At 38.6% G+C, this 26,622-nt stretch overlaps 1 protein-coding gene and 1 pseudogene across 2 annotated transcripts in view; one reads left to right on the top strand and one right to left on the bottom strand.

Annotated features, from left to right (window-relative positions):
- Positions 1-17,107, top strand: part of PTGFR (prostaglandin F receptor (FP)) — a 66,385-nt gene extending 49,278 nt beyond the window's left edge. For both annotated transcript variants that reach the window (XM_010857573.1, XM_010857574.1), the window contains exon 3: positions 13,372-17,107. In XM_010857573.1, the coding sequence (XP_010855875.1) occupies positions 13,372-13,662 (291 nt within the window). In that variant the 3' untranslated portion in view covers positions 13,663-17,107. The remainder of the gene's footprint in view (positions 1-13,371) is intronic.
- Positions 17,108-20,325: 3,218 nt separating this feature from the next.
- LOC105001368 lies at positions 20,326-20,954 on the bottom strand (annotated as a pseudogene).
- Between the last annotated feature and the right edge of the window lie 5,668 nt (positions 20,955-26,622).

Raw genomic sequence — 26,622 nt, 5'->3', positions numbered from 1 at the left:
AAGTGTCAGAAAATTACAACTTTTGCAGGTGTAAAGACTAGCAGCAGGGGCCTATGTGGACAATTATTCCTAGAAATTATGACATAAATTTTCCTTCTAAACAGACTCAAAAAAAGTACAGGTCTGGCAGAAGGTACTGGAATACAAAATGATAATACATGTATTCTACAAATTACCCTTGTCTGGAAAGATTAATAGTTTTGTTTTTCAAGTATTATACTTATTTTTCTTCTCTACATACTGTTCAGTTGAAAATTTTTCCTGCTCTTTGCTTTGTACCTCATTTCCTCAGCTGTCAGGAAGGAGCAAAGATGTATATAAAACATTATAATTTAGGACAGTCCCATTCTAGGGGGAGCTGTCTTAATGCAGTATGCCCTATTTTCTCACTTCTTTGTAACTGTCAGAGTCTGTAGACAGAGACAAAAATGCACTGTTGATTGGAACATTGATTAATCTATCAACAAACCAAACAGAAAAAAACATTATTTGTACAAGTGTTTGTATTATGCAGCATAAATGTATACTTAGGAGGTAGGCAACATTTCACAGCTGTTCTTGAGTTGTGTTGTAAGAAATAATATATATTTTTGTCTGTTTCTCCCAATACTGTAGTATTTCTGTTTTACTTATCTCTACATCATTCACCAAGTAAAATATTGTCTTAATTTTAATGAGTATTCAATAAATAGGAAATTATTGAAATATTACCTTCTATATTCAACAATATGGACATTTATAACATTTAGATATGGAAAAAGTTCGTAGTTGAAAGATATATCCTGCTAGAGCTTCTACATTTCAATTTGTTACTTAAAAAAAATATTATGTAGGAGTTAAGTTTTTTAAACTAGAGTCAAGTTTTTTTTCTCAAGGTTCTTGTAGTCACTGTTGCAGAGATAAGCTATTCTATTTTAAGCATAAATGCTATAGTTAAATCACCATAAGTATATTTAACTTTAAAAGTTACCTGTTCTAGAGAGATAGATTCAGTGATTATACTCAGTGATTATATGCCTTTTAAAAATTGCCATTATGGCAATATAAATGAAATTAAATGAAAATTTAATTTTTAATTTTTGAATTTTTGTAGGTACTATGACATTTAAAAATCACTCATCTATGCATCGTTCTTTACCACTAGTTGTCCAAATTAACACATTGATTGAACTTCTTAAACATGGAGGTGTAAGGACGTGGTTCTTTGGTAAAACTTCCAAATGGACTTTTATCATCATCTGGTAAGACTGGATTGTAGTTGCATAATCAGAATTAGCCCTCATTTCTGTGGTTATTTAAGTGCCAAACCTAAAGATCAGTCTTTGGATAACAATGTTATAAGGGACAATAGCTTGAAAATCAGTGGACTGTACCTCTCTATATGCTTTTATTCCCTAAAAAGGTGTCCCTGAACTAAGTCTTCTCTGACGATGGAAAGGAGGAAGGGATGGTGGGCTCCTTGGAGTGAGATAACTATGTATGAAATTACCTGCGTTAGTGACTAGATGAGACCGATGTATAGTCGTCATAGGCACTGTTCATTTGAAGACAGATGTTGATAAAATTCTAAAAAATGGCTTGGTATCTAAAGAAGCTGAACATTCTATCAGAAATGGGTTTTTAATTACATATTCATTTAAATGTCCTTTAAAAAATGGTGCCAAGGAGAAATATAAACTGCTGCAGAATCACCATAAATGCAAAATTATTCAACTCTGACTAAATGAAGTTTCTATGTATTAGAAAAACTACAAAAACTCACCATTTTAATGACTGCATCTGTGATCATGTACTAGCAAATAACTCTGCTTGTAGCACCTTTTATATGTCTCTATTATATTACTTACAATAATGTAACTGTTTTCTTTCTTACCAGTTTCTACTCATAGGGATTTCATTCATTTAATTCATTCAACTAATATTGACCTGTCCTATGTATGCCAGCTGCTGGGTATACAACAGACAACCAGATAAAAATACATGGCTTGAAGATGATATTTTAGTTGCAGAGACAGAAAATCTAAATAAAAGAGCAAAATATATCATATGTTGAGATTTCTCTAACTATTGTTCTTTGCATCACTAGCATCTACTATAAGGACTGGTCAGAGTATACACTAAGAAACTATTCACTAATGGATTGATTTACTTTCATGATTACTCAGAGGAACGAAAGCATAATTCTTAATTTAACATTGCTTATAATTGTTAATAGCCACTGGAGTGCTGATACCAGTCAACAGAAAAACAGACAGGGTAGGGGATGATGGCGTAACTTCCAGAATAAAACTTTAATGAATGTGAGCTCTATGAGTATGAGTAGAGTGGCCTGGAAGATTGATTAATTGGGTGACCTTAATGTTTGATACGGAATTGTTGTTTAGTCTCTGTCATGTCCAACTCATTTGCAATCCCATGGACTGTAGCCTGCCAGGCAAGAATGTTGGAGTGGGTTGCCATTTCCTTCTCCAAGGGATCTTCCCAAGCTAGGGATTGAACCCATGTCTCCTGCATTGGCAGGTGGATTCTTTAGCACTGAGCCACCAGGGAAGCCGAGATAGGCAGTTGTTGTTGTCGTTCAGTCACTAAGTCACGTCTGACTCTTTGTGATTCCAGAGACTACAGAACACCATTGAGTTGGTGATGCCATCCAACCATCTTAGCCTCCATGGCTCCTTTCTCCTCCTGCCTTCAATCTTGCCCAGCATCAGGGTCTTTTCCAAGTAAGTTGGCTCTTCACAACAGGAGACCAAAGTAATGGAGCTTCAGCTTTAGCATTACTCCTTGCAATGGGTATTCAGGGGTGATTTTCTTTAGGATTGACTGGTTTGATCTCTTTGCAGTCCAAAGAACTCTCAAGAGTCTTCTCCAGCACCACAGTTCAAAAGCATCAGTTCTTCAGTGCTCAGCCTTCTTTATGGTCCAACTCTCACATCTGTACATGACTACTGGAAAAACCATAGCTTTGACTGTGCAGACCTTTGTCTGCAAAGTGATGTCTCTGCTTTTTAATATGCTGTCTAGATTTGTCATAGCTTTTCTTCTAAGGGGCAAGTGTCTTTTAATTTCATGACTGCTGTCACTGTCCACAGTGATTTTGGGGACCAAGAAAATAAGATCTGGCACTGTTTTCATTTTTTCTCCATCTTTTTACCATGAAGTGATGGGACTAGATGCCATGATCTTAGTTTTTTGAATGTTGAGTTTCAAGTCAGCTTTTTCACTCTTGTCTTTCATCTTCATCAAAAGACTCTTTATTTCCTCTTTGTACCCTGTCATTAGGGTAGTATCATCTGCATATCTGATGTTGTTGATATTTCTCCCAGCAATCTTGACTCCAGCTTGTGATTCATCCAGTCTGGCATTTTGCATGATGTACTGTGCTTATAAGTTGAATAGGCATGATGATAATATACAGCCTTGACATACTCCTTTCCCAATTTTTAACCAGTCCATTGTTCCTGTCTGATTTTAATTGTTGCTTCTTAACCTGTGTACAGATTTCTCAGGAGGCAGGTAAGGTGATCTGGTATTCTCATCTCTAAGAATTTTCCACAGTTTGTTGTGATCCACACAGTCAAAGGCTTTAGTGTAGTCAATGAAGCAGAAGTAGATGTTTTTCTGTAAATCTCTTTCTTTTTCTATGATCCAGTGGATGTTGGCAATTTGATCTCTGGTTCCTCTGCCTTTTCTAAATCCAGCTTGAACATTTGAAAGTTTCGGCTCATGTACTTCAAGCCTAACTTGAAGGATATTGAGCATCACCTTGCTAGCATGTGAAATGCATGCAATTGTATGGTAGTTTGAACATTCTATGGCATTGCCTTTCTTTGGGATTAGAATGAAAATTGACCTTTTCCAGTCCTGTGGTCGCTGCCAAGTTTTCCAAATTTGTTGGCATATTGAGTGCAAGACTTTAACAGCACGGTCTTTTAAGATTTGAAATAGCTCAGCTGGAATTCCATCACCTCCACTAGCTTTGTTCATAGTGATGCTTCCTAAGGCTCACTTGACTTCACACTCCAGAATGTATGGCTCTAGGTGAGTGACCACACCATGATGGTTATCTGGGTCATTAAGACCTTTTTTTGTACAGTTCTGCTGTGTATTCTTGTCACCTATTCTTTATTTCTTCTACTTCTGTTAGATCCCTGCCATTTCTGTCCTTTATTGTGCTCATCTGTGCATGAGATGTTCCCTTGTTATCTCTATTTTTCTTTTCTTTCTTTTTTTTTTTATATAGCTTTTATTATGTTGAGGTATGTTCCTTCTATTCCTGCTTTCTGGAGAGTTTTTATCATAAATGGATGTTGAATTTTGTCAAAGGCTTTCTCTGCATCTATTGAGATAATCATATGGTTTTTATTTTTCAATTTGTTAATGTGGTGTATTACATTGATTGATTTGTGGATATTGAAGAATCCTTGCATCCTTGGGATAAAGCCCACTTGGTCATGGTGTATGATCTTTTTAATGTGTTGTTGGATTCTGATTGCTAGAATTTTGTTAAGGATTTTTGCATCTATGTTCATCAGTGATATTGGCCTGTAGTTTTCTTTTTTTGTGGGATCTTTGTCAGGTTTTGGTATTAGGGTGATGGTGGCCTCATAGAATGAGTTTGGAAGTTTATCTTCCTCTGCAATTTTCTGGAAGAGTTTGAGCAGGATAGGTGTTAGCTCTTCTCTAAATTTTTGGTAGAATTCAGCTGTGAAGCCGTCTGGACCTGGGCTTTTGTTTGCTGGAAGATTTTTGATTACAGTTTCAATTTCCTTGCTTGTGATGGGTCTGTTAAGATTTTCTATTTCTTCCTGGTCGAGTTTTGGAAAGTTGTACTTTTCTAAGAATTTGTCCATTTCTTCCACGTTGTCCATTTTATTGGCATATAATTGTTGACAGTAGTCTCCTATGATCCTTTGTATTTTTGTGTTGTCTGTTGTGATCTCTCCATTTTCATTTCTAATTTTATTGATTTGATTTTTGTCCCTTTGTTTCTTGATGAGTCTGGCTAATGGTTTGTCAATTTTATTTATCCTTTCAAAGAACCAGCTTTTGGCTTTGTTGATTTTTGCTTTGGTCTCTTTTGTTTCTTTTGCATTTATTTCTGCCCTAATTTTTAAGATTTCTTTCCTTCTACTAACCCTGGGGTTCTTCATTTCTTCCTTTTCTAGTTGCTTTAGGTGTAGGGTTAGGTTATTTATATGACTTTTTTCTTATTTCTTGAGGTATGCCTGTATTGCTATGAACTTTCCCCTTAGGACTGCTTTTAAAGTGTCCCATAGGTTTTGGGTTGTTGTGCTTTCATTTTCAATAGTTTCTATGCAAATTTTGATTTCTTTTTTGATTTCTTCTGTGATTTGTTGGTTATTCAGCAGTGTGTTGTTCAGCCTCCATATGTTGGAATTTTTAATCATTTTTCTCCTGTAATTGAGATCTAATCTTACTGCATTGTGGTCAGAAAAGATGCTTGGAATGATTTCTATTTTTTTGAATTTACCAAGGCTAGATTTATGGCCCAGGATGTGATCTATCCTGGAGAAGGTTCCATGTGCGCTTGAGAAAAAGGTGAAATTCATTGTTTGGGGATGAAATGTCCTATAGATATCAATTAGGTCTAACTGGTCTATTGTATCGTTTAAAGTTTGTGTTTCCTTGTTAATTTTCTGTTTAGTTGATCTATCCATAGGTGTGAATGGGGTATTAAAGTCTCCCACTATTATTGTGTTATTGTTAATTTCCCCTTTCATACTTGTTAGCATTTGTCTTACATATTGCGGTGCTCCTATGTTGGGTACATATGTATTTATCATTGTTGTATCTTCTTCTTGGATTGATCCTTTGATCATTATGTAGTGTCCGTCTTTGTCTCTTTTCACAGCCCTTGTTTTAAAGTCTATTTTATCTGATATGAGTATCGCTACTCCTGCTTTCTTTTGGTCTCTATTTGTGTGGAATATCTTTTTCAAGCCCTTCACTTTCAGTCTGTATGTGTCCCTTGTTTTGAGGTGGGTCTCTTGTAGACAACATATACAGGGATCTTGTTTTTGTATCCGTTCTGCCAGTCTTTGTCTTTTGGTTGGGGCATTCAATCCATTTATGTTTAAGGTAATTATTGACAAGTAAGATCCCATTGCCATTTACTTCATTGTTTTGGGTTCGAGTTTATACAGCCTTTCTGTGTTTCCTGTCTAGAGAAGATCCTTTAGCATTTGTTGGAGAGTTGGTTTGATGGTGTGGAATTCTCTCAGCTCTTGCTTGCCTATAAAGCTTTTGATTTCTCCTTCATATTTGAATGAGATCCTTGCTGGGTACAGTAATCTGGGCTGTAGGTTATTTTCTTTCATCACTTTAAGTATGTCTTGCCATTCCCTCCTGGCTTGAAGAGTTTCTATTGAAAGATCAGCTGTTATCCTTATGGGAATTCCCTTGTGTGTTATTTGTTGTTTTTCCCTTGCTGCTTTTAATATTTGTTCTTTGTGTTTGATCTTTGTTAATTTGATTAATATGTGTCTTGGGGTGTTTCACCTTGGGTTTATCCTGTTGGGGACTCTCTGGGTTTCTTGGACTTGGGTGATTATTTCCTTCCCCATTTTAGGGAAGTTTTCAACTATTATCTCTTCAAGTATTTTCTCATGGTCTTTCTTTTTGTCTTCTTCTTCTGGGACCCCTATGACTCGAACGTTGTAGTGTTTAATATTGTCCTGGAGGTCTCTGAGATTGTCCTCATTTCTTTTAATTCGTTTTTCTTTTATCCTCTCTGATTCATTTATTTCTACCATTCTATCTTCTAATTCACTAATCCTGTCTTCTGCCTCTGTTATTCTACTATTTGTTGCCTCCAGAGTGTTTTTAATTTCATTTATTGCATTATTCATTATATATTGACTCTCTTTTATTTCCTCTAGGTCCTTGTTAAACCTTTCTTGCATCTTCTCAATCTTTGTCCCCAGGCTATTTATCTGTGATTCCATTTTGATTTCAAGATTTTGGATCAATTTCACTATCATTATTGGGAATTCTTTATCAGGTAGATTCCTTATCTCTTCCTCTTTTGTTTGGTTTGGTGGGCATTTATCCTGTTCCTTTATCTGCTGGTTATTCCTCTGTCTCTTCATCTTGTTTAAATTGCTGAGTTTGGGGTGTCCTTTCTGTATTCTGGCAGTTTGTGGAGTTCTCTTTATTGTGGCGTTTCCTTGCTTTGTGTGGGTTTGTACAGGTGGCTTGTCAAGGTTTCTTGGTTAGGGAAGCTTGTGTCGGTGTTCTAGTGGGTGGAGCTGTATTTCTTCTCTCTCCTTTCGAAGACTTGGGTTGCTTTTCTGGGTGCCTGATGTCCTCTGCCGGCATTCAGAAGTTGTTTTGTGGAATTTACTCAGCGTTTAAATGTTTTTTTTTGATGAATTTGTGGGGGAGAAAGTGTTCTCCCCGTCCTACTCCTCCGCCATCTTAGCTCCTCCTTGTGTTTCAGTATTTTAGCTGAGTGTTCAGCCAAAGGTCTTGAAATAGCTCATCAGCAAAAGTACTCTGAGTGCTTATACACAGAGTCTGGAAACTTCCTTTTCATTCTATTTGCAGAGGATGAATTTTCAGATTGCTTCTCCAAAGCCAAGCCTTCCTGTTTGGTAGACCCCCTATTTTTCTTGAAGATATCTCTAGTTTTTCCCATTGTATTGTTTTCCTCTGTTTCTTTGCTCTGTTCTCTTAAGATGGCTTCTTATCTCTCCTTGCTATTCTTTGCTGCTAAGTCACTTCAGTCGTGTCTGACTCCATGCGACCCCATAGATGGCAGCCCACCAGGCTCCCCTGTCCCTGGGATTCTCCAGGCAAGAACACTGGAGTGGGTTGCCATTTCCTTCTCCAGTGCATGAAAGTGAAAAGTGAAAATGAAGTTGCTCAGTCGTCCCCAACTCTTAGCGACACCAAGGACTGCAGCCTACCAGGCTCCTCCATCCATGGGATTTTCCAGGCAAGAGTACTGGAGTGGGGTGCCATTGCCTTCTCCGTTGCTATTCTTTAGAACTCTGCATTCAGATGGGTGTATCTTTCTATTTCTCCATTTCCTTTTGCTGCTATTCTTTTCTTAGCTATTTGTAAGGCCTCCTCAGACAACCATTTTGCCTTTTTGCATTTCTTTCTTTCTTTTTTTTTTTTGGGGGGGGGGAATGGTTTTGGTCACCACTTCCTGTATAATGTTATGAATAGTTATTCATAGTTCTTCAGGCTTTCTATCAGATCTAATCCCTTGAATTTATTTGTCACTTCTACTGTATAATCATAAGAGATTTGATTTAGGTCATACCTGAATGGTCTAGGGTTTTCCCTACTTTTGTCAATTTGAGTCTCAATTTTGCAATAAAGAGCTGATGATCTAAGCCACAGTTAGGTCCTGGTCTTGTTTTTGCTGACTGTATAGATCTTTTCCATCTTTGACTGCAAAGAATATAATCAGTCTGATTTTGGTATTGACCATTTGGTGATGTCCAAATCTAGATTTGTCTCTTGTGTTGTTGGAAGAGGGTGTTTGCTATGACCAGTGTGTTCTCTTGGCAAAGCTCTGTTAACCTTTGCCCTGCTTCATTTTGTATTCGAAGTCCGAACTTGCCTGTTACTCCAGGTGTCTCTTGACGTCCTACCTTTGCATCCCATCCCCTAAGATGAAAAGGTCATTTCTTTTGGTGTTAGTTCTAGAAAATATGCAGTTACCATAACAGTTAATTGTACTATGTGGCCCAAATAAGTGGAGATCTTATTGTATCATCTGTCTATTTTGCTCTTTGCAACTAGCAATGAACACAAACATTCTGGCCCACATACTTCTTTGATTTCATTATTTCTCTATTGTCTTAATGTTCAATGTCTTGAGAAGTATCAAGTTAATTCATTTGTTTTTCCAGAGAACATCCAAACACTTGGCCTTTACACTTCTCAGTTAGAATTCTAATCTTTAACAAAGACGACTGAATATAACCTGCCAAGCTCTAAAGGAAGATATTTTAGAAAATAACAGCATAGTTATGTGTCAAGTAGCTCTTGGAAACTAGATGAAAGACTGCACGAGTGATGAAAATCTATGCACAACTCTCTGGAATCCAAGTTCCAGTGAGCCAGCCAGAGAAGAATGCTTTCAAGGTTTGTGAAGTGACTTTTGATGGAGCCTGGGGAAAATGGTAGACATTCTTGCTCTTACCCCAACTCCCAACCTTCTATCAGGCTTATCAGGGCTGAAATTCTCCAGCAATTCTGTAGTACCCCACTCACATAAACACAGACATTCATAAATGATCAACATTAGTTCTGAGTCTTTAGCACAATAGTGCAGGCCTACTTTGGGGATCAAGGGCTCTCCTGATGGCTCACTGGTATAGAATCCACCTGCTAGTACAAAAGATGCAGATTCAGTCCTTGGGTTGGGAAGATCCCCTGGAGAAGGAAATGGCAACCCACTCTAGTATTCTTGCTCAAAATCTCACAGACTTAGTACCTTGGTAGTCTACAGTCCATGGGTTGCCAAGAGTTGGACATGACTTAGTAACTAAAACGACAACAACAACAACCTCGGAGATATCATGAGTTTGGTTTTAGACCACCACAGTAAAGTGACTATCACGGTAGAGCAAGTCATGAAATTTTAGGTTCCCAGGGCAAACACAATTATATTTTACACTGTACTGTAAGCTCTTAACTTTGCAATAGCATTATGTTTTAAAAAAATGTGTATACATACCTTAATTAAAAATACTTTATTACTAAAAAATGCTGACCGTCATCTGACAACACGAGGTTCCATAAACCTTCAATTTGTAGAAAAAAAAAATACAGTATCTGCAAAGCATGATAATAAAGGTATGCACAATACAACAAGGTATGCCTGTATATTTCAACAAATTACTTGAGGGAAAAAAAGTACAGATTATAAAGCAATTCATAATCTAACAAAGAAAAAATTAGAGACAAAGCACAGGAGAAAATCAAAGTCCTCTGCAATTCTACTATCTAGAGTTAACCAAGAAGATCATCGAAATACACTAGTTTTTTTTCTATGTGCGCACAAAATTACATAAAGTTTTTCAAAATCGGGATCATACCGTCAATATATTTGGTAACTTGCCTTAAAAAATTAAAACTGAGAACTTACCTGGTGGCTCAGTGACTAAGACTCTGAGCTCCTAATACAGGAGTCCTGGGTTAGATCCTTGATTGGGAAACTAGATCCCACATGCCACAGCTGAGAGTTAGCAACTAAAGAGGATCCTGCATGCCACACCTAAAACGAAAAGGTCCTGTATGCTGCACCTAAGACCCAGTGCAGCCAAATAAATAAATAAAAATAAATATTAAAATAAGACTGAATCACAAACATGAAAGCTTACATATCTTCCACTACATGAAATTACCATAATTTATGATTTGTTGCATACTTGGGTTGTCCTGAATTTTCAACAATATACTATTGTCAACAACATACTAATGATCTTTCTTTTATATAAATACTCCACCCACTTGGTGGGTAACTGTTGGTGCTTCTCCCACGCTAGGTTCTAGAGCAACCTCGCTTCCAGGCTGGGGCTGGGGTCATAGGAAGGGGAGAGTGAGGAGTGTCTGGCCACTACCCTGGTATTCTGGAAAAACCCTCGGTGCTGGAAGCCCTGGGTACTGGCTGCCCTCAGCAGAGGACTCAATGTTTTTTCATGGCTGGTGACCACATTGGTGTTTGCAAGGGAAGGAGGAAAGTCAGAGAAGTGAATGTCATGTAACTCAAGCATTTTAAGCTTGTATGTTTCTAAACTAGGCCCAGCTGTTCCATCCAAGTGCACCAAGCATCTTTGTTCCCAGCTACAGAGAGCAATGTCTTGGCTGGGCTCTGAGATCTCTAGGAACACATGTAGTCATTAACAGGAACTGCATTCACTTAGTATTTATCAGGCAAGAGACCTATTGCTTCTTTCATTCTTCAACCCACTCCTCCCCACCCCACGTCCAAAAAAAAAAAAAGAAGGCAAAGAAAATAGATTGTAAGTTTCGTAAGGACAGGCAATACTTGCTTCATTTGCCGCTGTGTCCTCAGAGCCTAGCACATTGCCTGGCACACAGCAAATGAACAAATATTTGATAAGTAAAGAAAAAACATAAAATGAAAGTATCTCAAGTCAATTGCCAATTGGGCCTTGGCCCTTCTGTCTTTTAAGAGAAACAGGGCTCATATAGGCTTATTTCTTCAATCCTGTTAGCTAACTTGGGGAGAAGTGATAGAAGAGTCTGGAAGTAACCCAGGGACTATTGTCTGAGGACTAATTATCTGTGCAGTGAAACTTGGTCAATTTTATTAGCTAGAGAATCTTTAGACCTGCACTTTGATCACTTTTTCCCCTACAAGAGGAACCATAAAGGAAAGAATCATTTCCCAAAGGGTCTGCATGGACTGCAAGATCTTGTTTCTTTTAGTGGCAACAAACCGCCTTGTAATCCTTTACTTTTAGAAACATTCTAGGCCTCAAAATACTGCAAGGAGATCCAACCAGTCCATTCTGAAGGAGACCAGCCCTGGGATTTCTTTGGAAGGAATGATGCTAAAGCTGAAACTCCAGTACTTTGGCCACCTCATGCGAAGAGTTGACTCATTGGAAAAGACTCTGATGCTGGGAGGGATTGGGGGCAGGAGGAAAAGGGGACGACAGAGGATGAGATGGCTGGATGGCATCACTGACTCGATGGACGTGAGTCTGGGTGAACTCGGGGAGTTGGTGATGGACAGGGAGGCCTGGCGTGCTGCGATTCATGGAGTCGCAAAGAGTTGGACACGACTGAGTGATTGAACTGAACTGAACTGAACTGAGGCCTCAAAATATCAGACCACTGTGATGGATGAGCAGATGTTTCTCTGATGACTAGATGCTGTTCTTCTAGAAACAGCCTCAATGAATAAAATATAATATAATTTTGCTCATTTTACCATTTACTGAGAACATCTTAAGTACCAGCTTTGTACCAGCTATTAGAAATAAAAATAAAAAGAAGAGATGATCATAGATTTGCAAGTAAATAATACATTATCATGCAGTGTGGCATGTGACACAGCTGAGTAGGGACAGGGTGCTGGAGCAGCACAACTTGCTAATTCATCTCAGAGAAGTTGGGAAAAGTTTCATGGAGGTGAGCCCATTATGACATGGGGCTTGAAGGATGGATAGGAGTTTTTCAGGTAGAGAAATGGCGAGTGGAGGTTCAAAATGAGAGCCATACAAGCCAAAGCTCAGAAGGGCCTGGTGGATCTGGGACAGTTGAGGCCTTTATTGTGGTTGGAGCGTAGGGTATTGGCAGGAGAGATGAGGTTATAGAGATGGATGTCAGATGCATCATCAAGAAGGCAGTTAAGGAGTTTGTTGTGTAGACAATGAGGGTTTTGGTAAGGGACATTTCTCCTTTAACCATAAGTATCACCAGCCACATTGAAGCATTTTATTCTTGATAATGTCCCATCAAGAAGACCAAGAAGACTTGACTTTTTTTGTTTGTTTGTTTCCATTTGGGTTTTAGGTTTTTACATTGTCTCTCAATCCTGCTGACATAATAGTGTAATCCCCCTTAAATTTTCAGTTTTACCTTTTGTTCATTTATTCGTTATTTGTTTTTATAGCCAAGATGTTTTCAAAGACATTTTGTTTGTTCTGCAAATGTTCATTGAGAAGTAAAAGCTAGGCTCAATGCTTAGACCAGTTCTAATCTATAGCTAGGGCTTCCCTGGTGCCTCTGTGGTAAAGAATTCACCTGCCAGTGCAGGAGACATGGATAGCATCCCTGGGTTGGGAAGATCTCTTGGAGAAGGAAATGGCAACTCACTTCAGTTTTCTTGCCTGGGAAATCCCATGGATAGAGAAGCCTTGAGGGCTACAGTTCACGGGGTGGCAAAGAGTCAGACGTGACTTAGTGACAGTGTATAGCTGTTCTAAATAAAATTTTAAAAACTTTTATCTATAGTTTATATAAACTTTAGCTTATCTATAATCTATTTGCATAAATAAACTTTAGTTTTTTCATCAAGATTTACAAATATGTTGGCTTTGAATTTTCTATTCCCAGAAGTAAGAAGAGGTCTGTAACTAGGATCAGTGTTTGTCTGCTCTTCGGTCATTCTGTTTGTGCACATTTGACTTGCCGTATAAGTTGTCATTTTCGTAGTTCTGGTGTCAGTTTGAATTCGAAGGATTCAGATGTCTATGTCAATGTTTCTGCTATTTCTGCTATTCTGCTATCATTTCTTTTTCTCGGTGTTTTGCAAAATAACATCACTTTGTGGAAAGTGAAATAAATACCATGTAGCAGTTTGTTAAGTTAAAAATCTGTCTATCAAGTGATTTCTCTATTTTGTTTGTTTTGCAGGTGACAATGGCCAGCATTGGAATGAATATACAAGATTTTAAGGATTCCTGTGAAAGAACCCTTTTTACTCTTCGAATGGCAACATGGAATCAAATCTTAGATCCTTGGGTGTATATTCTTCTACGGAAGGCTGTCCTTAGGAACCTCTATGTGTGTACCAGACGCTGTTGTGGAGTACATGTCATCAGCTTACATGTTTGGGAGCTTAGCTCCATTAAAAATTCCTTAAAGGTTGCTGCTATTTCTGATTTACCAGTTACAGAGAAAGTAACTCAGCAAACAAGCACCTAGTTGAATAGGATGGTAAATCAGTGTAGGTCTAGGACCAAATTTAAAAAAAAGTTTTGGCAATACTTCAGTTAATTGTGTAAATAGAGAAAGTCTAACTGGAAAAATCAGCCCTCACCCAGATAGTATGGGGGCACTTTTGTCAGACTTGGCTTTTAAATTTGTTAAATTAGCTGTTTAATTACATATTTTAACACGCTTTTGTCAACTGGAGGTAAATGTGATAAAATAATGCCATAGGAGTCAAACGAAAGCAGTTTGGGCCTTATCTGTGCTATTGTTGCTTTTGAAATGAGTGACTCTCTTGAAGCCTGAAGCCTGTATTTGGTCTACTACCTGAACAGTGAAATGGCCATTTAGGGGGTCACTGCTCTATGCAGACCAGGCACAGTGAAATGGGGCACCCTTTTTTGATCTGGTCTGTTTTACTCCTCATTACGTAGCCTCAGTTAATACGTGCGTTGTCATGTCACAGGGGATTGATTGTGGCTTCTTATAATGACTTCCACATACGTGGTTGGCTGTCAGGTTGCCTGGTCTTGTGAGCCTGTTTAGAATGAACCTTTCTTTGTCATATTTGACAGATACAACTCTTGCATTTATTGATATGAAGGTCAGTTTTTGTTTGAAGATATTCTTGTTAAGTCATAGATTTGCACAGTTTTCAAGTAATCACCATTTCCTCTGAAAATGCTTATGTATAGTCAATAGTTTGTAGAGAAACAAAGTCTGTGTGAGCAGGTGTAGAGGTGACTTGCACTGTAGCGGTTCCTAAGGAACTCAGCCATGGATAATGCAAACAAGCAGAAGTTAAACCCTAAGTGATGGGTGCAGAGAACATTGGTAAAGGTGCTTTACCTGAGAACCATTGACACAGTGTCATTTCTGTGTCAGGGAACAAAAGAAACACAGCCTCTAGAGAAAAATATTCAAAAACCATCTGCAGCTAGTGTGTTTCTTTTCACTTATACACGCACATATACTCACACACACACCAAGGACATCAGAAATTTAAGTTGAAAGGAATTCTTTAAATCTGTAAGATGGCATCTTCCAAAGCCTGTACTACCAATGTCAAGGGGAACTTTGGCAATTAGCCAGGTATTTTGAGACCCTTATAATGATTAACCAAAAGATAAACATCTCTCTCCAAATTTCCAAATAATACTTAAATTTTTTTCTTTGCTTGTTTGTGTAATTGAACCCAAAGAATTTTAGTAATCATTCAAAATGTCCTGAGTCTGTCAGAGCAGAGGATAGCTAGTTCTGCTTTATATTCAGGAAATGCATTTCTATAAAAAACTCATTTTTTCATTAGTTGGGGTCTGTTTTAATATTACTCTTCCTTGTGAAACTGACTAGATTCTCTAGGAAATCTGTATAGATCAATTAGACTTAAATTACTATTTTTACAAATTTTTGCTTTTGACTGGTAATTTAAAAGTTCTTGTTCTTGTTTACTTTGGTGAATGTTGGTAAATTCTAATGAATACATTAAAAGAATGTATGCTTAATGTAATGAATACACTGGAAGAATGTTTGCTCAAGCAAACAGCCTCAGTGAAGATTTAAAGACAACTGTTTGGTCCCCAATGAATTTAAAGTAGGGCAAGATGCATAGACACACTGGTGTATATGATATTCTTAGTTTATGACCAGTAAATGATGAATCACACCAAGTTAGGTCATTCACATATAGAGCACATAGTAGATGCTTGATACTTGCCAAATTGAACTACTGGAAAGGATATCTTGGTGCAAATGAGCATGGAAGTGCAAAGGTTTTGTGTGCTTTTAGTTTAAGCTGACAACTACATGTTGGTTATTTTAAGATCTATCTATCTATCTCCAGTGTATATACTTTTTAAAAAGCCATTGCAATTTGTGATTGCTGTTATATTACATAAATGTTCTCACATGTTTTAGGAGCACTTAAAGACTAAAAGAATTAATTGATGGTTTAGAGGAGATACGTATTTCCTAGAGTTCCTTGAGAGAGTGTTGGTGTTCTGTGAGCTGAAGTAGAAGGAAGCAAAGTTCCATCCTTTCTCCTCAGGCTGGTTGGGATGCTGCAGTGACTAGTGCCCATAGAGCCTGATCTAGGAGATCTGTGGAGGAGAAAACCTCAGTTTTAGGCCTTTTCTCCTTGAGAAAACAAATGACAAAATTGTTTCTCTTGCTATGATGTCGCTCTGGTCATGCGTGTCTGTGTTGAGGAGATATTGTGACATGGCCATGTATAGGACTGCATGAGCTTAGCATGCAAGATTTTGGGGAGTGACAGGGCAGTCATTCTCTGCACATCCTGGAAGGGTTATCTCTATTTTCTGAGCTTAGGTTTAGAGCAACTAAATTGGTTTCATGATGCTGTTAAACTCAAGAAATAAACACCAAAAATTGGGGGAAAAAAAATAGTCACAGAATATGTGTGCTTACATTGTGTTAGGCTTTTTTGTCCACAGAAAATGAAATGAAATGAGTGCAACAATATGCATATCTGACTTCAGAATTTTATTTCTGTTATTATATGTATTTCCATGTGGTTTGACAATTTATTGTATAATGAATAATAAAGTAGAGCATCTGCTAATAACTTTCATATATTTGTTCAAAGGGGAAGGATATTTGTTCAAATGACTGGAAATAGTGTTCAGGAAGCTTACCACTTTTAAAGTTTTACAGTCTACTTTAAAATTTATCATTAGACCATCAGAATTTCCTGATTTTCCCTTCTCATTGGATAAAATAGTATCCAAGCAACTTCATATACAATTTGATTACATTATTTCTAGGGGATTATATTTTTCTAGGCAGATTACTTGAAAATAGCAGGCTTTTTCTAATGTTAGTGAACTTTTAAAAAATGAGACTACAAAACCCCAGCAGATGTGTTTAGGGGTACAGAGAGATAGTGCTGTTCCATAATTAGCTTTAAGTATATCCTAAAATATCAGACTTTTTACTGATGGGTTTAACTAGGTGATAGAAATATGTTCTTTAAACATTTTTTTTTTAATAAAAGCAGAAAGTTGCTTCAATTATCTGTTGTTGCTGAAGTGAAAAATACTAAGTTAACACACACATATACATAGATATATCTGTCTTATAAAACAAATGATCTTGTTTGATCATTTTCAGTATGAAAATGATAAACCTGCTTTAGTTTTGTGCCTAACCTGAGTTCAGAGTCCAAGTAAGATCATTTAGTAAATGAAGTGAACTTTTTGTGAAACTTGGTGCAAGCTTCACATATATATTATCATTATTGCTCAAGACTAATTGTCTAAGGTGAGACTATAAAGGATGGGAGTGTATATTTTTCTGCTTCACTGGGGGTCAGACTATTGTACTGCCTGGTAAATAATATTGTTGGACTTCAACTTGTCATTGACATATTTTAACAGTTGATGAAATGTGTTATGTGAATAAATGTATTTTATGCTCTTCATACTTGTTGAGTTGTATAAGAGAGTAAATAGTGATATGTATATTTTGTGTCTTCCATCAGCATGTAACTCATGTCATTTTAGTGCTTTGACTAGTTTAAAACTTCAAACAAATGATTTCTAAAAAATAAACTTTTGGTGTTTATCAGGACTGGTTATTTTTAGGAAGATCATATAAAATTTGGAACTCTGGAACCTAAATTTTCGGGTTTAGGTTCCTGAAACCTAAACTAAGGATTTCAGCTTATTTTCCTTTTGCTATCTCTTTCCTGTCCACTTTTCTGTGACATCTGCCTTGTTTCTTTTTCCTGTGCCTCATCTTACACAGGTAGGTTATAATTCTGGTGGGAATTTGATCATCTCCAAAACACACTGGCACAAGTATACCTATAATAACAGCCCCCCAGTCCCAGTGCCATAAATCCAGAAAGGTTTGTATCTCACCCGTGGATACTGTCCACTCAGAAGGGGAGCTCTGCCCACTGTGAGCACTCAGAGACCTTGGGACAAAGCAGCAGTAATCTTAGATGTTGCTGTTTGTGGTGCTAAAGGGAAAAACAACCTGATGAATCATGCACTGGCTCTAAGAGCTTCCACCTTGAGCGACACATATTACTTTTGCTCACACATCTCTGGCCAAAGCAAGTAAAATGGCCCCACTAACTTCAAGCAGGGCAGGTAAGTGTAATACTATGAAATATCACAAAGGAGGGCTGAAAAAAATTGGTAGATAGCAGTAGTGATTTCCATATTAGGTAATTGTTTTTTGTTGTTTTCGTTATTTACTTCTTGCTGCTGCTGCTGCTAAGTTGCTTCAGTCGTGTCCGACTCTGTGTGACCCCAGAGACGGCAGCCCACCAGGCTCCCCCGTCCCTGGGATTCTCCAGGCAAAAACAATGGAGTGGGTTGTCATTTCCTTCTCCAATGCATGAAAGTGAAAAGTGAAAGTGATTCAAACTGGAACCAGGTTTAAATTAAAAAAAAAAAAAATGTTTTTAGAAACATCACGGGATACAAATATTTAGGTCTCATTTATTTAAGAATCTTGTAATCTACAAAGATAAAGCAGAATGAATGCCATATATATTCCACAAGCTTTTCGCAATTAATAGAAATTTTAGATGACACCATAGAATAAAAAGTGAAAAGCCTGGTTTTTAAAAATGCAGGGAGTAAAACATTCTGTACAATTCCAAGAATAGCCTAGTTGCAGCATTGTCTGAAATAGTTGTGTTTCTAATAAATGAAGATGTTTGAAATTTACTTTTACCTTTGCATTAATGGCCAGACCGTAAAGCATCTGCCCACAAACCAGGTAGACCTGGGTTTGATCCCTGGGTTGGGAAGATGCCCTGGAGAAGGAAATGGCACCCTACTCCAGTACCCTTGCCTGGAAAATCCCATGGATGGGGGAGCCTGGTAGGCCTACAGTTCATGGGGTCACAAGAGTCAGACATGACTGAGTGACTTCATTTGCATTTTCAGTCTCTTTAAAATATTTTGATACCTTAATATACTCTTTGCTGTTGAATTTTATCAAACTATTAGAAAATCCAAAGTAGGAAAACAGCACTAGAACAAGATTAAACTATATTTCTTTTCTTTTTCACCAAGTCGCTTCATTTTGAACCCAAACATGACAGTATATGAAATGAATCAGAAACCTGGCAAAATTGAAATCTTAGGAATCTTGAGATATAAGTTTATGTATACTGAATGTTAGCACATTCAAAAGCAGAGACATTACTTTGGCAACAAAGGTCCGTCTAGTCAAGGCTATGATTTTTCCAGTGGTCATGTATGGATATGAGAAGAAAGCTGAGTGCTGAAGAATTGATGCTTTTGAACTGTGGTGTTGGAGAAGACTCTTGAGAGTCCCTTGGACTGCAAGGAGATCCAACCAGTCCATTCTGAAGGAGATCAGCCCCGGGATTTCTTTGGAAGGAATGATGCTAAAGCTGAAACTCCAGTACTTTGGCCACCTCATGCAAAGAGTTGACTCATTGGAAAAGACTCTGATGCTGGGAGGGATTGGGGGCAGGAGGAGAAGGGGACGACAGAGGATGAGATGGCATCCATCCTCTGGATGGCATCGCTGACTCGATGGACGTGAGTCTGAGTGAACTCTGGGAGTTGGTGATGGACAGGGAGGCCTGGTGTGCTGCAATTCATGGGGTCGCAAAGAGTCGGACACAACTGAGCAACTGAACTGAACTGATACCAAATGTTTTGTTCAAAGATTCTGTAGGAAGTTATTGTAAAGAATTTCTGGCAGAGCTGTGTTTCTGCCCTGCAAAAATATCAACTGAAAGTAAAATAATAAAGATATGATATGCAATTATGAAAATGTATTAATAATTGGATGGTTTTTACATTATCAAAAATCTCATATTTACTAAAGTATACTTTTTAGTTACTCATCTAGATTGTGGAAGAATAGTGAAATTACACATCTTTTTTTTTTTTTTTTTTAATTTAGAAGGAATAGCATTTCTTTTTTGCTCTTGGTTCCACATTTCAGAAATTACATTGTCTGCATTTTGAATTAAGTGAAAAAGTTGAGAAAGGTCACTTTTTCTCTTTTATATTTCAAAAATAAGCCAACTTATAGTATTCAGAGGCAAAACTAGAGGTCCACCACAGACATTTATTTCAACACACTGAAAGTGCTCCAGGAATCAGATGGGCAACTCTGGGCTAACATCATCTTTATCAAGTATTGGCAAAGCTTATAGCTGGGAAAGCCTTTGCTTGTTGAATGGAAGAGATATCATAGAACTGAGTAACTGATAATACTTCGATCTTGAATTAGGTTAGGTCTTAATCTGCTTCTAGCCAGTTGATCTCTTGAAATATGTGGGTTGTGCTTTTTGGTTGCTCTATAATTTTCTTCTTGCTTCTAGATGTAACGTATTCCTAATTTGTTTTACAGATCAATCTGTTTTCTTTGGAATAAACCAGTGTGGATGAGGGAGCCCAAAAGGGAATTAATCAGTTTTGGTGCATATTTTGAAGACACCTTCACAGAACATACTGCTCTGAAGTTAGGGTTAAAGTGAAACTTTCCATTAGGATAGTGCAGAGGACAACATTCTCTCAGGGGAAAGAAAATATTCTAAGCTTTCCTCTCCCAGGCATCTTCCCTCAGGCACTGAGACCACAGCCATCCAATACATGGGGACAGGCAAAAGAGACTTCAAAAGTCAATATATTTCAGCAGCTAATTTTTAGCAAGTCTGGCAACGAGATCTTTCTATTCTTCTCTCTTGTTTGTGATGTATGTAGGAGAGATTTAGCTGCAATAGTGATTCTGGCTGTTGTCTAAAGGAGTTCTGACACAAGGCCTCAGTGTTACATATCACATACATCCCACAGTCACAGCTATTTTTGTTGAGCAGGGGCTTTCTCTTCCACAAAGGCCAGTTTGTTTCCTTTTCTGCCTGAGAAAGCCTCTAGTTTTTCTGCCACCTGCTCTGCATGGAATGAGTTGCTAGCATAAGAATCATAATGAAAAAAGCCATTTTTACCTTGCAGATAAACCAACAACCTCCAGTGGGTTCCCCCACCTGTATGTTTGGAATTATCATTGATGGCTAAAAATACAACTCTCTTGGGGAGATCCAAGAGTTCAAGGAACATGGTAATCTCTGCTGGGTTGACAGCCACTTGATGAACTGAGTAAGTTCTGGGCTGATGAAGCAGATGCAGTCAGAGCAGTCATGAAATTGACTGTTGCCAAGGTACTCAAAGGAAAACCCAGTAACATGGTCATTGAGCCAGTTTGGAGGATCCAGTAGTGAGATGACTTTGCAGGAGCCTGTTCATGTAACTCAAGACTACTGGGTCCATTTTGTACTGACCAGGGCTGCTCAGAAATTCCAGAAGCTGCTTCAGGCCTCACCACCCCTACCAGCCTCCAATCGGTTTTATATGCATCTTAGTCATAAAAAAGAGACGTAGAATTACTGAAATCAGAAGGAACTGTATTTTGGATTTGAATGTAAACTCAATCTTAGAGTTTCATATTTAATTTCATCTGAATTATTTTTAATGTCTGATTGGTAGAACTCCAAATTAGCAAATTGCACCTGTTGTTATGTTGCTACCTTTCCCATGTTAAAGGAGACAATTTTACACTAATACACACCTACGTCATTTTAGTTTTAACAAATGAGATCATACAAGACATGCTGTTGTGTTCTTCACTTTTTTATTTCAATTTGTCGTTCAGTTGCTCAGTTGTGTCCAACTCTTTGCAACCCCATGGACTGCAGGATGCCAGGCTTCCCTGTCCTTCACTGAATTCTGGAGCTTGCTCAAACTCATGTCCTTTGAGTCAGTGATGCCATCCAACCATCTCATTCTCTGTCATCCTCTTCTCCTGCCTTAATCTTTGCCAGCATAAGGTTTTTTCCGAATGAGTCAGCTCTTCACATTAAGTGGCTAAAGTATTGGATCAGGATCAGTCCTTCCAGTGAATATTCAGGATTGATTTTCCTTGACTGGTTTGATCTCCTGTAGTCCATGTCAATATATTCAGAATACTGTTAACAGCTAAATAGTATTACATAATATAAGTGTGCTATAATTTAAATTAACAATTTTCCTATTGAGGGAAAGTTGTTTTTGTTTTCAGTTATTTCCCTTTTTAAAATGATGTTATTTTGATATGCACGCCTTTATATTTTTGTGTATGTGTGTTTTGTGGAATTGCTAGCTTAAGACCTGCTCATTTGCTAAATTCTGGAGTGTACCCCTATCCTCTTTTAAGAGAAGATGCCCTATTCGTGACATCAGCTATTTTGTATTACAGCAATCTTTTTATTGTCACCAATCTGATTGGCAAAAAATAAATTATATTTAAGTCATCCTTGAGGTTACTTGCATTTTCCATTGCTAATGAAGATGAGCAACTTTTTATACGTTTATGAGTCATTTGCGCTTCCTCTGTAAATTTCCTGTTCCTGACCTTTATCCGTTTTTAATATGCTCATTTTTCCTTCTTGACTTGCAGGAAGACTGTGTATATTAAGGATATTATCTTTGTCAGCTTGGGCTTCTCTAACAAAGTACCATAGACTAGATGGCTTAAACAATTGAAATTTATTTCTCCCTGTTCTGGAGGCAGGAAAGCCCAAGATTAAGGTGTTAGACAATTAACTGGGAAGGGCTCTCCTTCTAGGCATCTTCTTGCTATATCCTATATGCTATGTCTTCACATGGCAGAGAGAGGAAGCAAACTGTCCAGTCTCTTTTTCTAAGGGCACTAATTCCCTTATGAAGACCTTGCCCTCAGGACCTCATCAAATGAGAACCTACTGTTATAGCACAGGAAAGTCAGTGCTCTGTGTGACCTAAATGGGAAGGAAATTAAAAAAAGAGGGGATATATGTGTATTATAGGTGATTCGCTTTGCTGTACAGTAGAAACTAACACAACATTTTAAAGCAAGTATACTCCAATAAAAATTAATTAAAAAATAAAAACTAAATTACCTCCCAAAGGCCCCATCTCTAAATACCATTACATTGGGAGATAGGGCTTAAACATAGGAATTTGGTGGGAGGGAGACACAATTGTGTCCATAGCCTGTATTGATACTTTTCTATGTTCGCTACAAATGCTTTTCTACCAGGCTGCCACTTTCTTCTGCACTGAAGGTATCTTTCAGCACATAAGAGTTGTACATTTTCACTTAGGCAGAACCTTTAATGGATTCCTTCTTTTGTTTCTTGTTTAGAAAAACTTTATGTCCTCAAAGATTATAAATATATCTCCTTATGTCATTTTCTACAATTTGAGTTTTGTTTGTAATCTTTAAACTGTGTAGTTTTCATGGAATGTATGTTTGTGTGTCATGTGAAATGGGTCTCTAGCTTTTCTTTTTAAATCCCAGATATATAACTAATAGATCCCACATCATGAGAGTAATTTCAGAATTTTGTTTCTAAGTTATATTTTTGAAGTCTTATCTTGGATATTTCCACTAGTCTTTTTGAAATATTGCACTTAGCTCACCTGGCCTCTATTATTAACTCAGAATGGGAAACAGTGGTCTAGACCACACAATAATAAAAGTAATACTACCCTTAGTATTCAACAATACCACTATCACTAGTCGGACTCAGCCTTTGAATTGTTTTTTGAGTAAAGATATTTATGTAATGCCATTTTTCCTGTTTGCCATATGTCTTCTATGACCATCAGTAGTTTCCAGGTGGTTAAGTGGGTTAATTAGGAGGTATATTATTTTGCTGGGGCTGTAATAAAGCACCACAGACTAGGCGGCTTAAACAACAGAAATGTATTTCCTCACATTTCTGGAGGCTAGAAGTTTGAGACCAAGGTGTCAGTAGAGTTGATTTCTAATGAAGCCTGTCTCCCTGTCTGTTTCCTTTATCTTCACGTGGTCTTTTGTCTGTGTCTAATATCTTCTTCTGATGAGGATAATATTGTAATATTGGATTAGGGCTCATCCTGGGGATCTCATTTAACCTTGCTGTTGTTTACTTGATATGTTATGTCTGACCCTTTTGAGACCCCATAACCGGCCAGGCTCCTCTGCCCATGGGATTTCTCAGGCCAGAATACTAGTGTGGGCTGCCACTTCCTTTTCCAGGGGATCTTTCTGACCCAGGGATGGAGGCTGCATTCAGGCCTCCTGCACTGGAGGTGGATTCTTTACCACTGTGCCACCTGGAAAGCCCTTTTTACCTGAGCGTCTTGCTGAATCAGATTGCTGGACTCTATTCCACTGGCTGATGCAGGAGGTCTTGGGAGGAACCACTAGATTTACATTTCTAACAAGATGTGGCAAGATGGCGAGGTAGGAGCATGTGCACTCATCTTCTCCTGTGAGAACTCCAGAACTACAACTGGCTGCTGAACCCCATAGACAGGAGAATGTTGGGTCCCCCCAAGGAAAGATATCACACACCCAAGGGCAAAGGAGAAGTCCCAGCAAGATGGTAGGAGGGCCGAAATCACATTTAGAATCAAACCCCATACCTGCCAGAGATGCTCGGAGGGCTCAAGCAAACCTTGTGCACACTAGGACCCAGAGACCCCACAGAGACTGAGCCAGAGCTGTGTCTGAGGGTCTCCTGTGGAGGTACAGGTCAGAAGTGGACTGCTGCAGGGACAGGGGCTCCGGGTGCAATAGACCTGGGTGTGGCATAAGCCCTCTTGGAGGAGGTCGCCATTAAGCCCACCAGAGAGCCACCAGAACTTAAATAGGACTGAGGAAACAGACTCTTGGGGGGCACAAACAAAAGCTTTTGTGTACCAGGACCCAAGAGAAAGGAGCAGTGACCCCAGAAGAGACTGACCCAGACTTGCCCGTGAGTGTCCAGCCATGTCCAGTGGAGGCGTGGGTTGGTGGTGGCCTTCTGCAGGCTGGGGGCACTGAGTGCCGTAGTGCCTGCATGGGACCATTTGAAGGAGGTCGCCATTATCTTCATTACCTCCACCACAGTTTGGCCTCAGGTCAAACAAAAGGAAGGGAACAAAGCCCCAACTATCAACAGAAAATTGGATTAAAGATTTACTGGGCATGGCTCTGCCCATCAGAACAAGACTCAGTTTCCCCCTCAGTCAGTCTCTTCCATCAGGAAGCTTCCATAAACTTCTTATCCTTCTCCATCAGAGGGCAGACATAATTAAAACCACGATCACAGAAAACTAACCAATCTGATCACATGGAACACGGCCTGGTCTAACTTAATGAAACTATGAGTCATGCTGATGGACGGGTCGTGGTGGAGAGTTCTGACAAAACGTGGTCCACTGGAGAAGGGAATGGCAAACCACTTCAGTATTCTTGCCTTGAGAACCCCATGAACAGTATGAAAAGGCAAAAGGATAGGACACTGAAAGATGAATTCCCCAGGTCAGGAGGTGCCCAATATGTTATGGAGATCAGTGGAAAAATAACTCCAGAAAGAATGAAGAGATGGATCCAAAGCAAAAACAACACCCAGTTGTGGATATGACTGGTGATGGAAGTAAAGTCCAACACTGTAAAGAGCAATATTGCATAGGAACCTGGAATGTTAGGTCCATGAATCAAGGCAAATTGAAACTGGAGCCTATTATACAGAGTGAAGTAAGCCAGAAAGAAAAACACCAATACAGTATACTAACCCATATATATGGAATTTAGAAAGATGGTAACGACAACCCTGTATGCGAGACAGCAAAAGAGACACAGCTGTATAGAAAAATCTTCTGGACTCTGTGGGAGGTGGGGTGGGGGGGATGATTTGGGAGAATAGCATTAAAACATGTATAATATCATATAAGAAACGAATCGCCAGTCCAGGTTCGATGCAGGATACAGGAAGCTTGGGGCTGGTGCACTGGGATGACTCAGAGGGATGGTATGGAGAGGGAGGTGGGAGGGGGGGTTTAGGATTGGGAACACATGTACACCCGAGGCGGATGCATGTTGATGTATGACAAAACCAATACAATATTGTAAAGTAAAAAAGAAAGAAAGAAAGAAAGAAAGTGGTCAAACAGGATATGGCAAGAATGAACATTGACATTTTAGAAATCAGTGAACTAAAATAGACTGGAATGGGTGAATTTAACTCAGATGACCATTATATCTACTACTGTGGGCAAGAATCCCTTAGAAGAAATGGAGTAGCCCTTATAGTCAACAAGAGTCCAAAATGCAGTACTTGGATGCAATCTCAAAAACGACAGAATGATCTCTGTTCATTTCCAAGGCAAACCATTCAGTATCAGAGTAATCAAGTCTATGCCCCAACCAGTAATGCTGAAGAAGCTGAAGTTGAATGGTTCTATGAAGACCTGTAAGACCTAGAACTATCACCCCCCAAAAGATGTCCTTTTCATTATAGGGGACAAAAGTAGAAAGTCAAGAGATATTGGGAATAACAGGAAATTTTGGCTTTGGAGTATAAAATGAAGCAGGTCAAAGGCTAAAAGAGTTTGCCAAGAGAATGCACGGGTCATAGCAAACACCCTCTTCCACAACACAAGAGAAGACTCTACACAAGGACATCACCAGATGGTCAATATCAAAATCCGACTGATTATATTCTTTGCAGCCAAAGATGGAGGACCTCTATACAGTCAGCAAAAATAAGACCAGAGCTGACAGTGGCTCAGATCATGAACTCCTTATTGCCAAATTCAGACTTAAATTGAAGAAATTAGGGAAAACCATTACACCATTCAGTTCAGTTCAGTTCAGTCTCTCAGTCGTGTCCCACTCTTTGCGACCCCATGAATTGCAGCATGCAAGGCCTCCCTGTCCATCACTGGACTTCACTCAAACTCACATCCATCGAGTCGGTGATGCCATCCAGCCATCTCATCCTCTGTCGTCCCCTTCTCCTCCTGCCCTCAATCCCTCCCAGTATCAGTCTTTTCCAATGAGTCAACTCTTCGCATGAGGTGGCCAAAGTACTGGAGTTTCAGCTTCAACATGAGTCCTTCCAATGAATATTTGGGACTGATTTCCTTTAGGATTGACTGGTTGGATCTC

Source organism: Bison bison, unplaced genomic scaffold, assembly GCF_000754665.1.
Source record: "Bison bison bison isolate TAMUID 2011002044 unplaced genomic scaffold, Bison_UMD1.0 scf7180017864382, whole genome shotgun sequence".
In the NCBI taxonomy this organism is placed as follows: Eukaryota; Metazoa; Chordata; class Mammalia; order Artiodactyla; family Bovidae; genus Bison; species Bison bison.
This window is presented reverse-complemented; position numbering and strand designations above follow the sequence as displayed.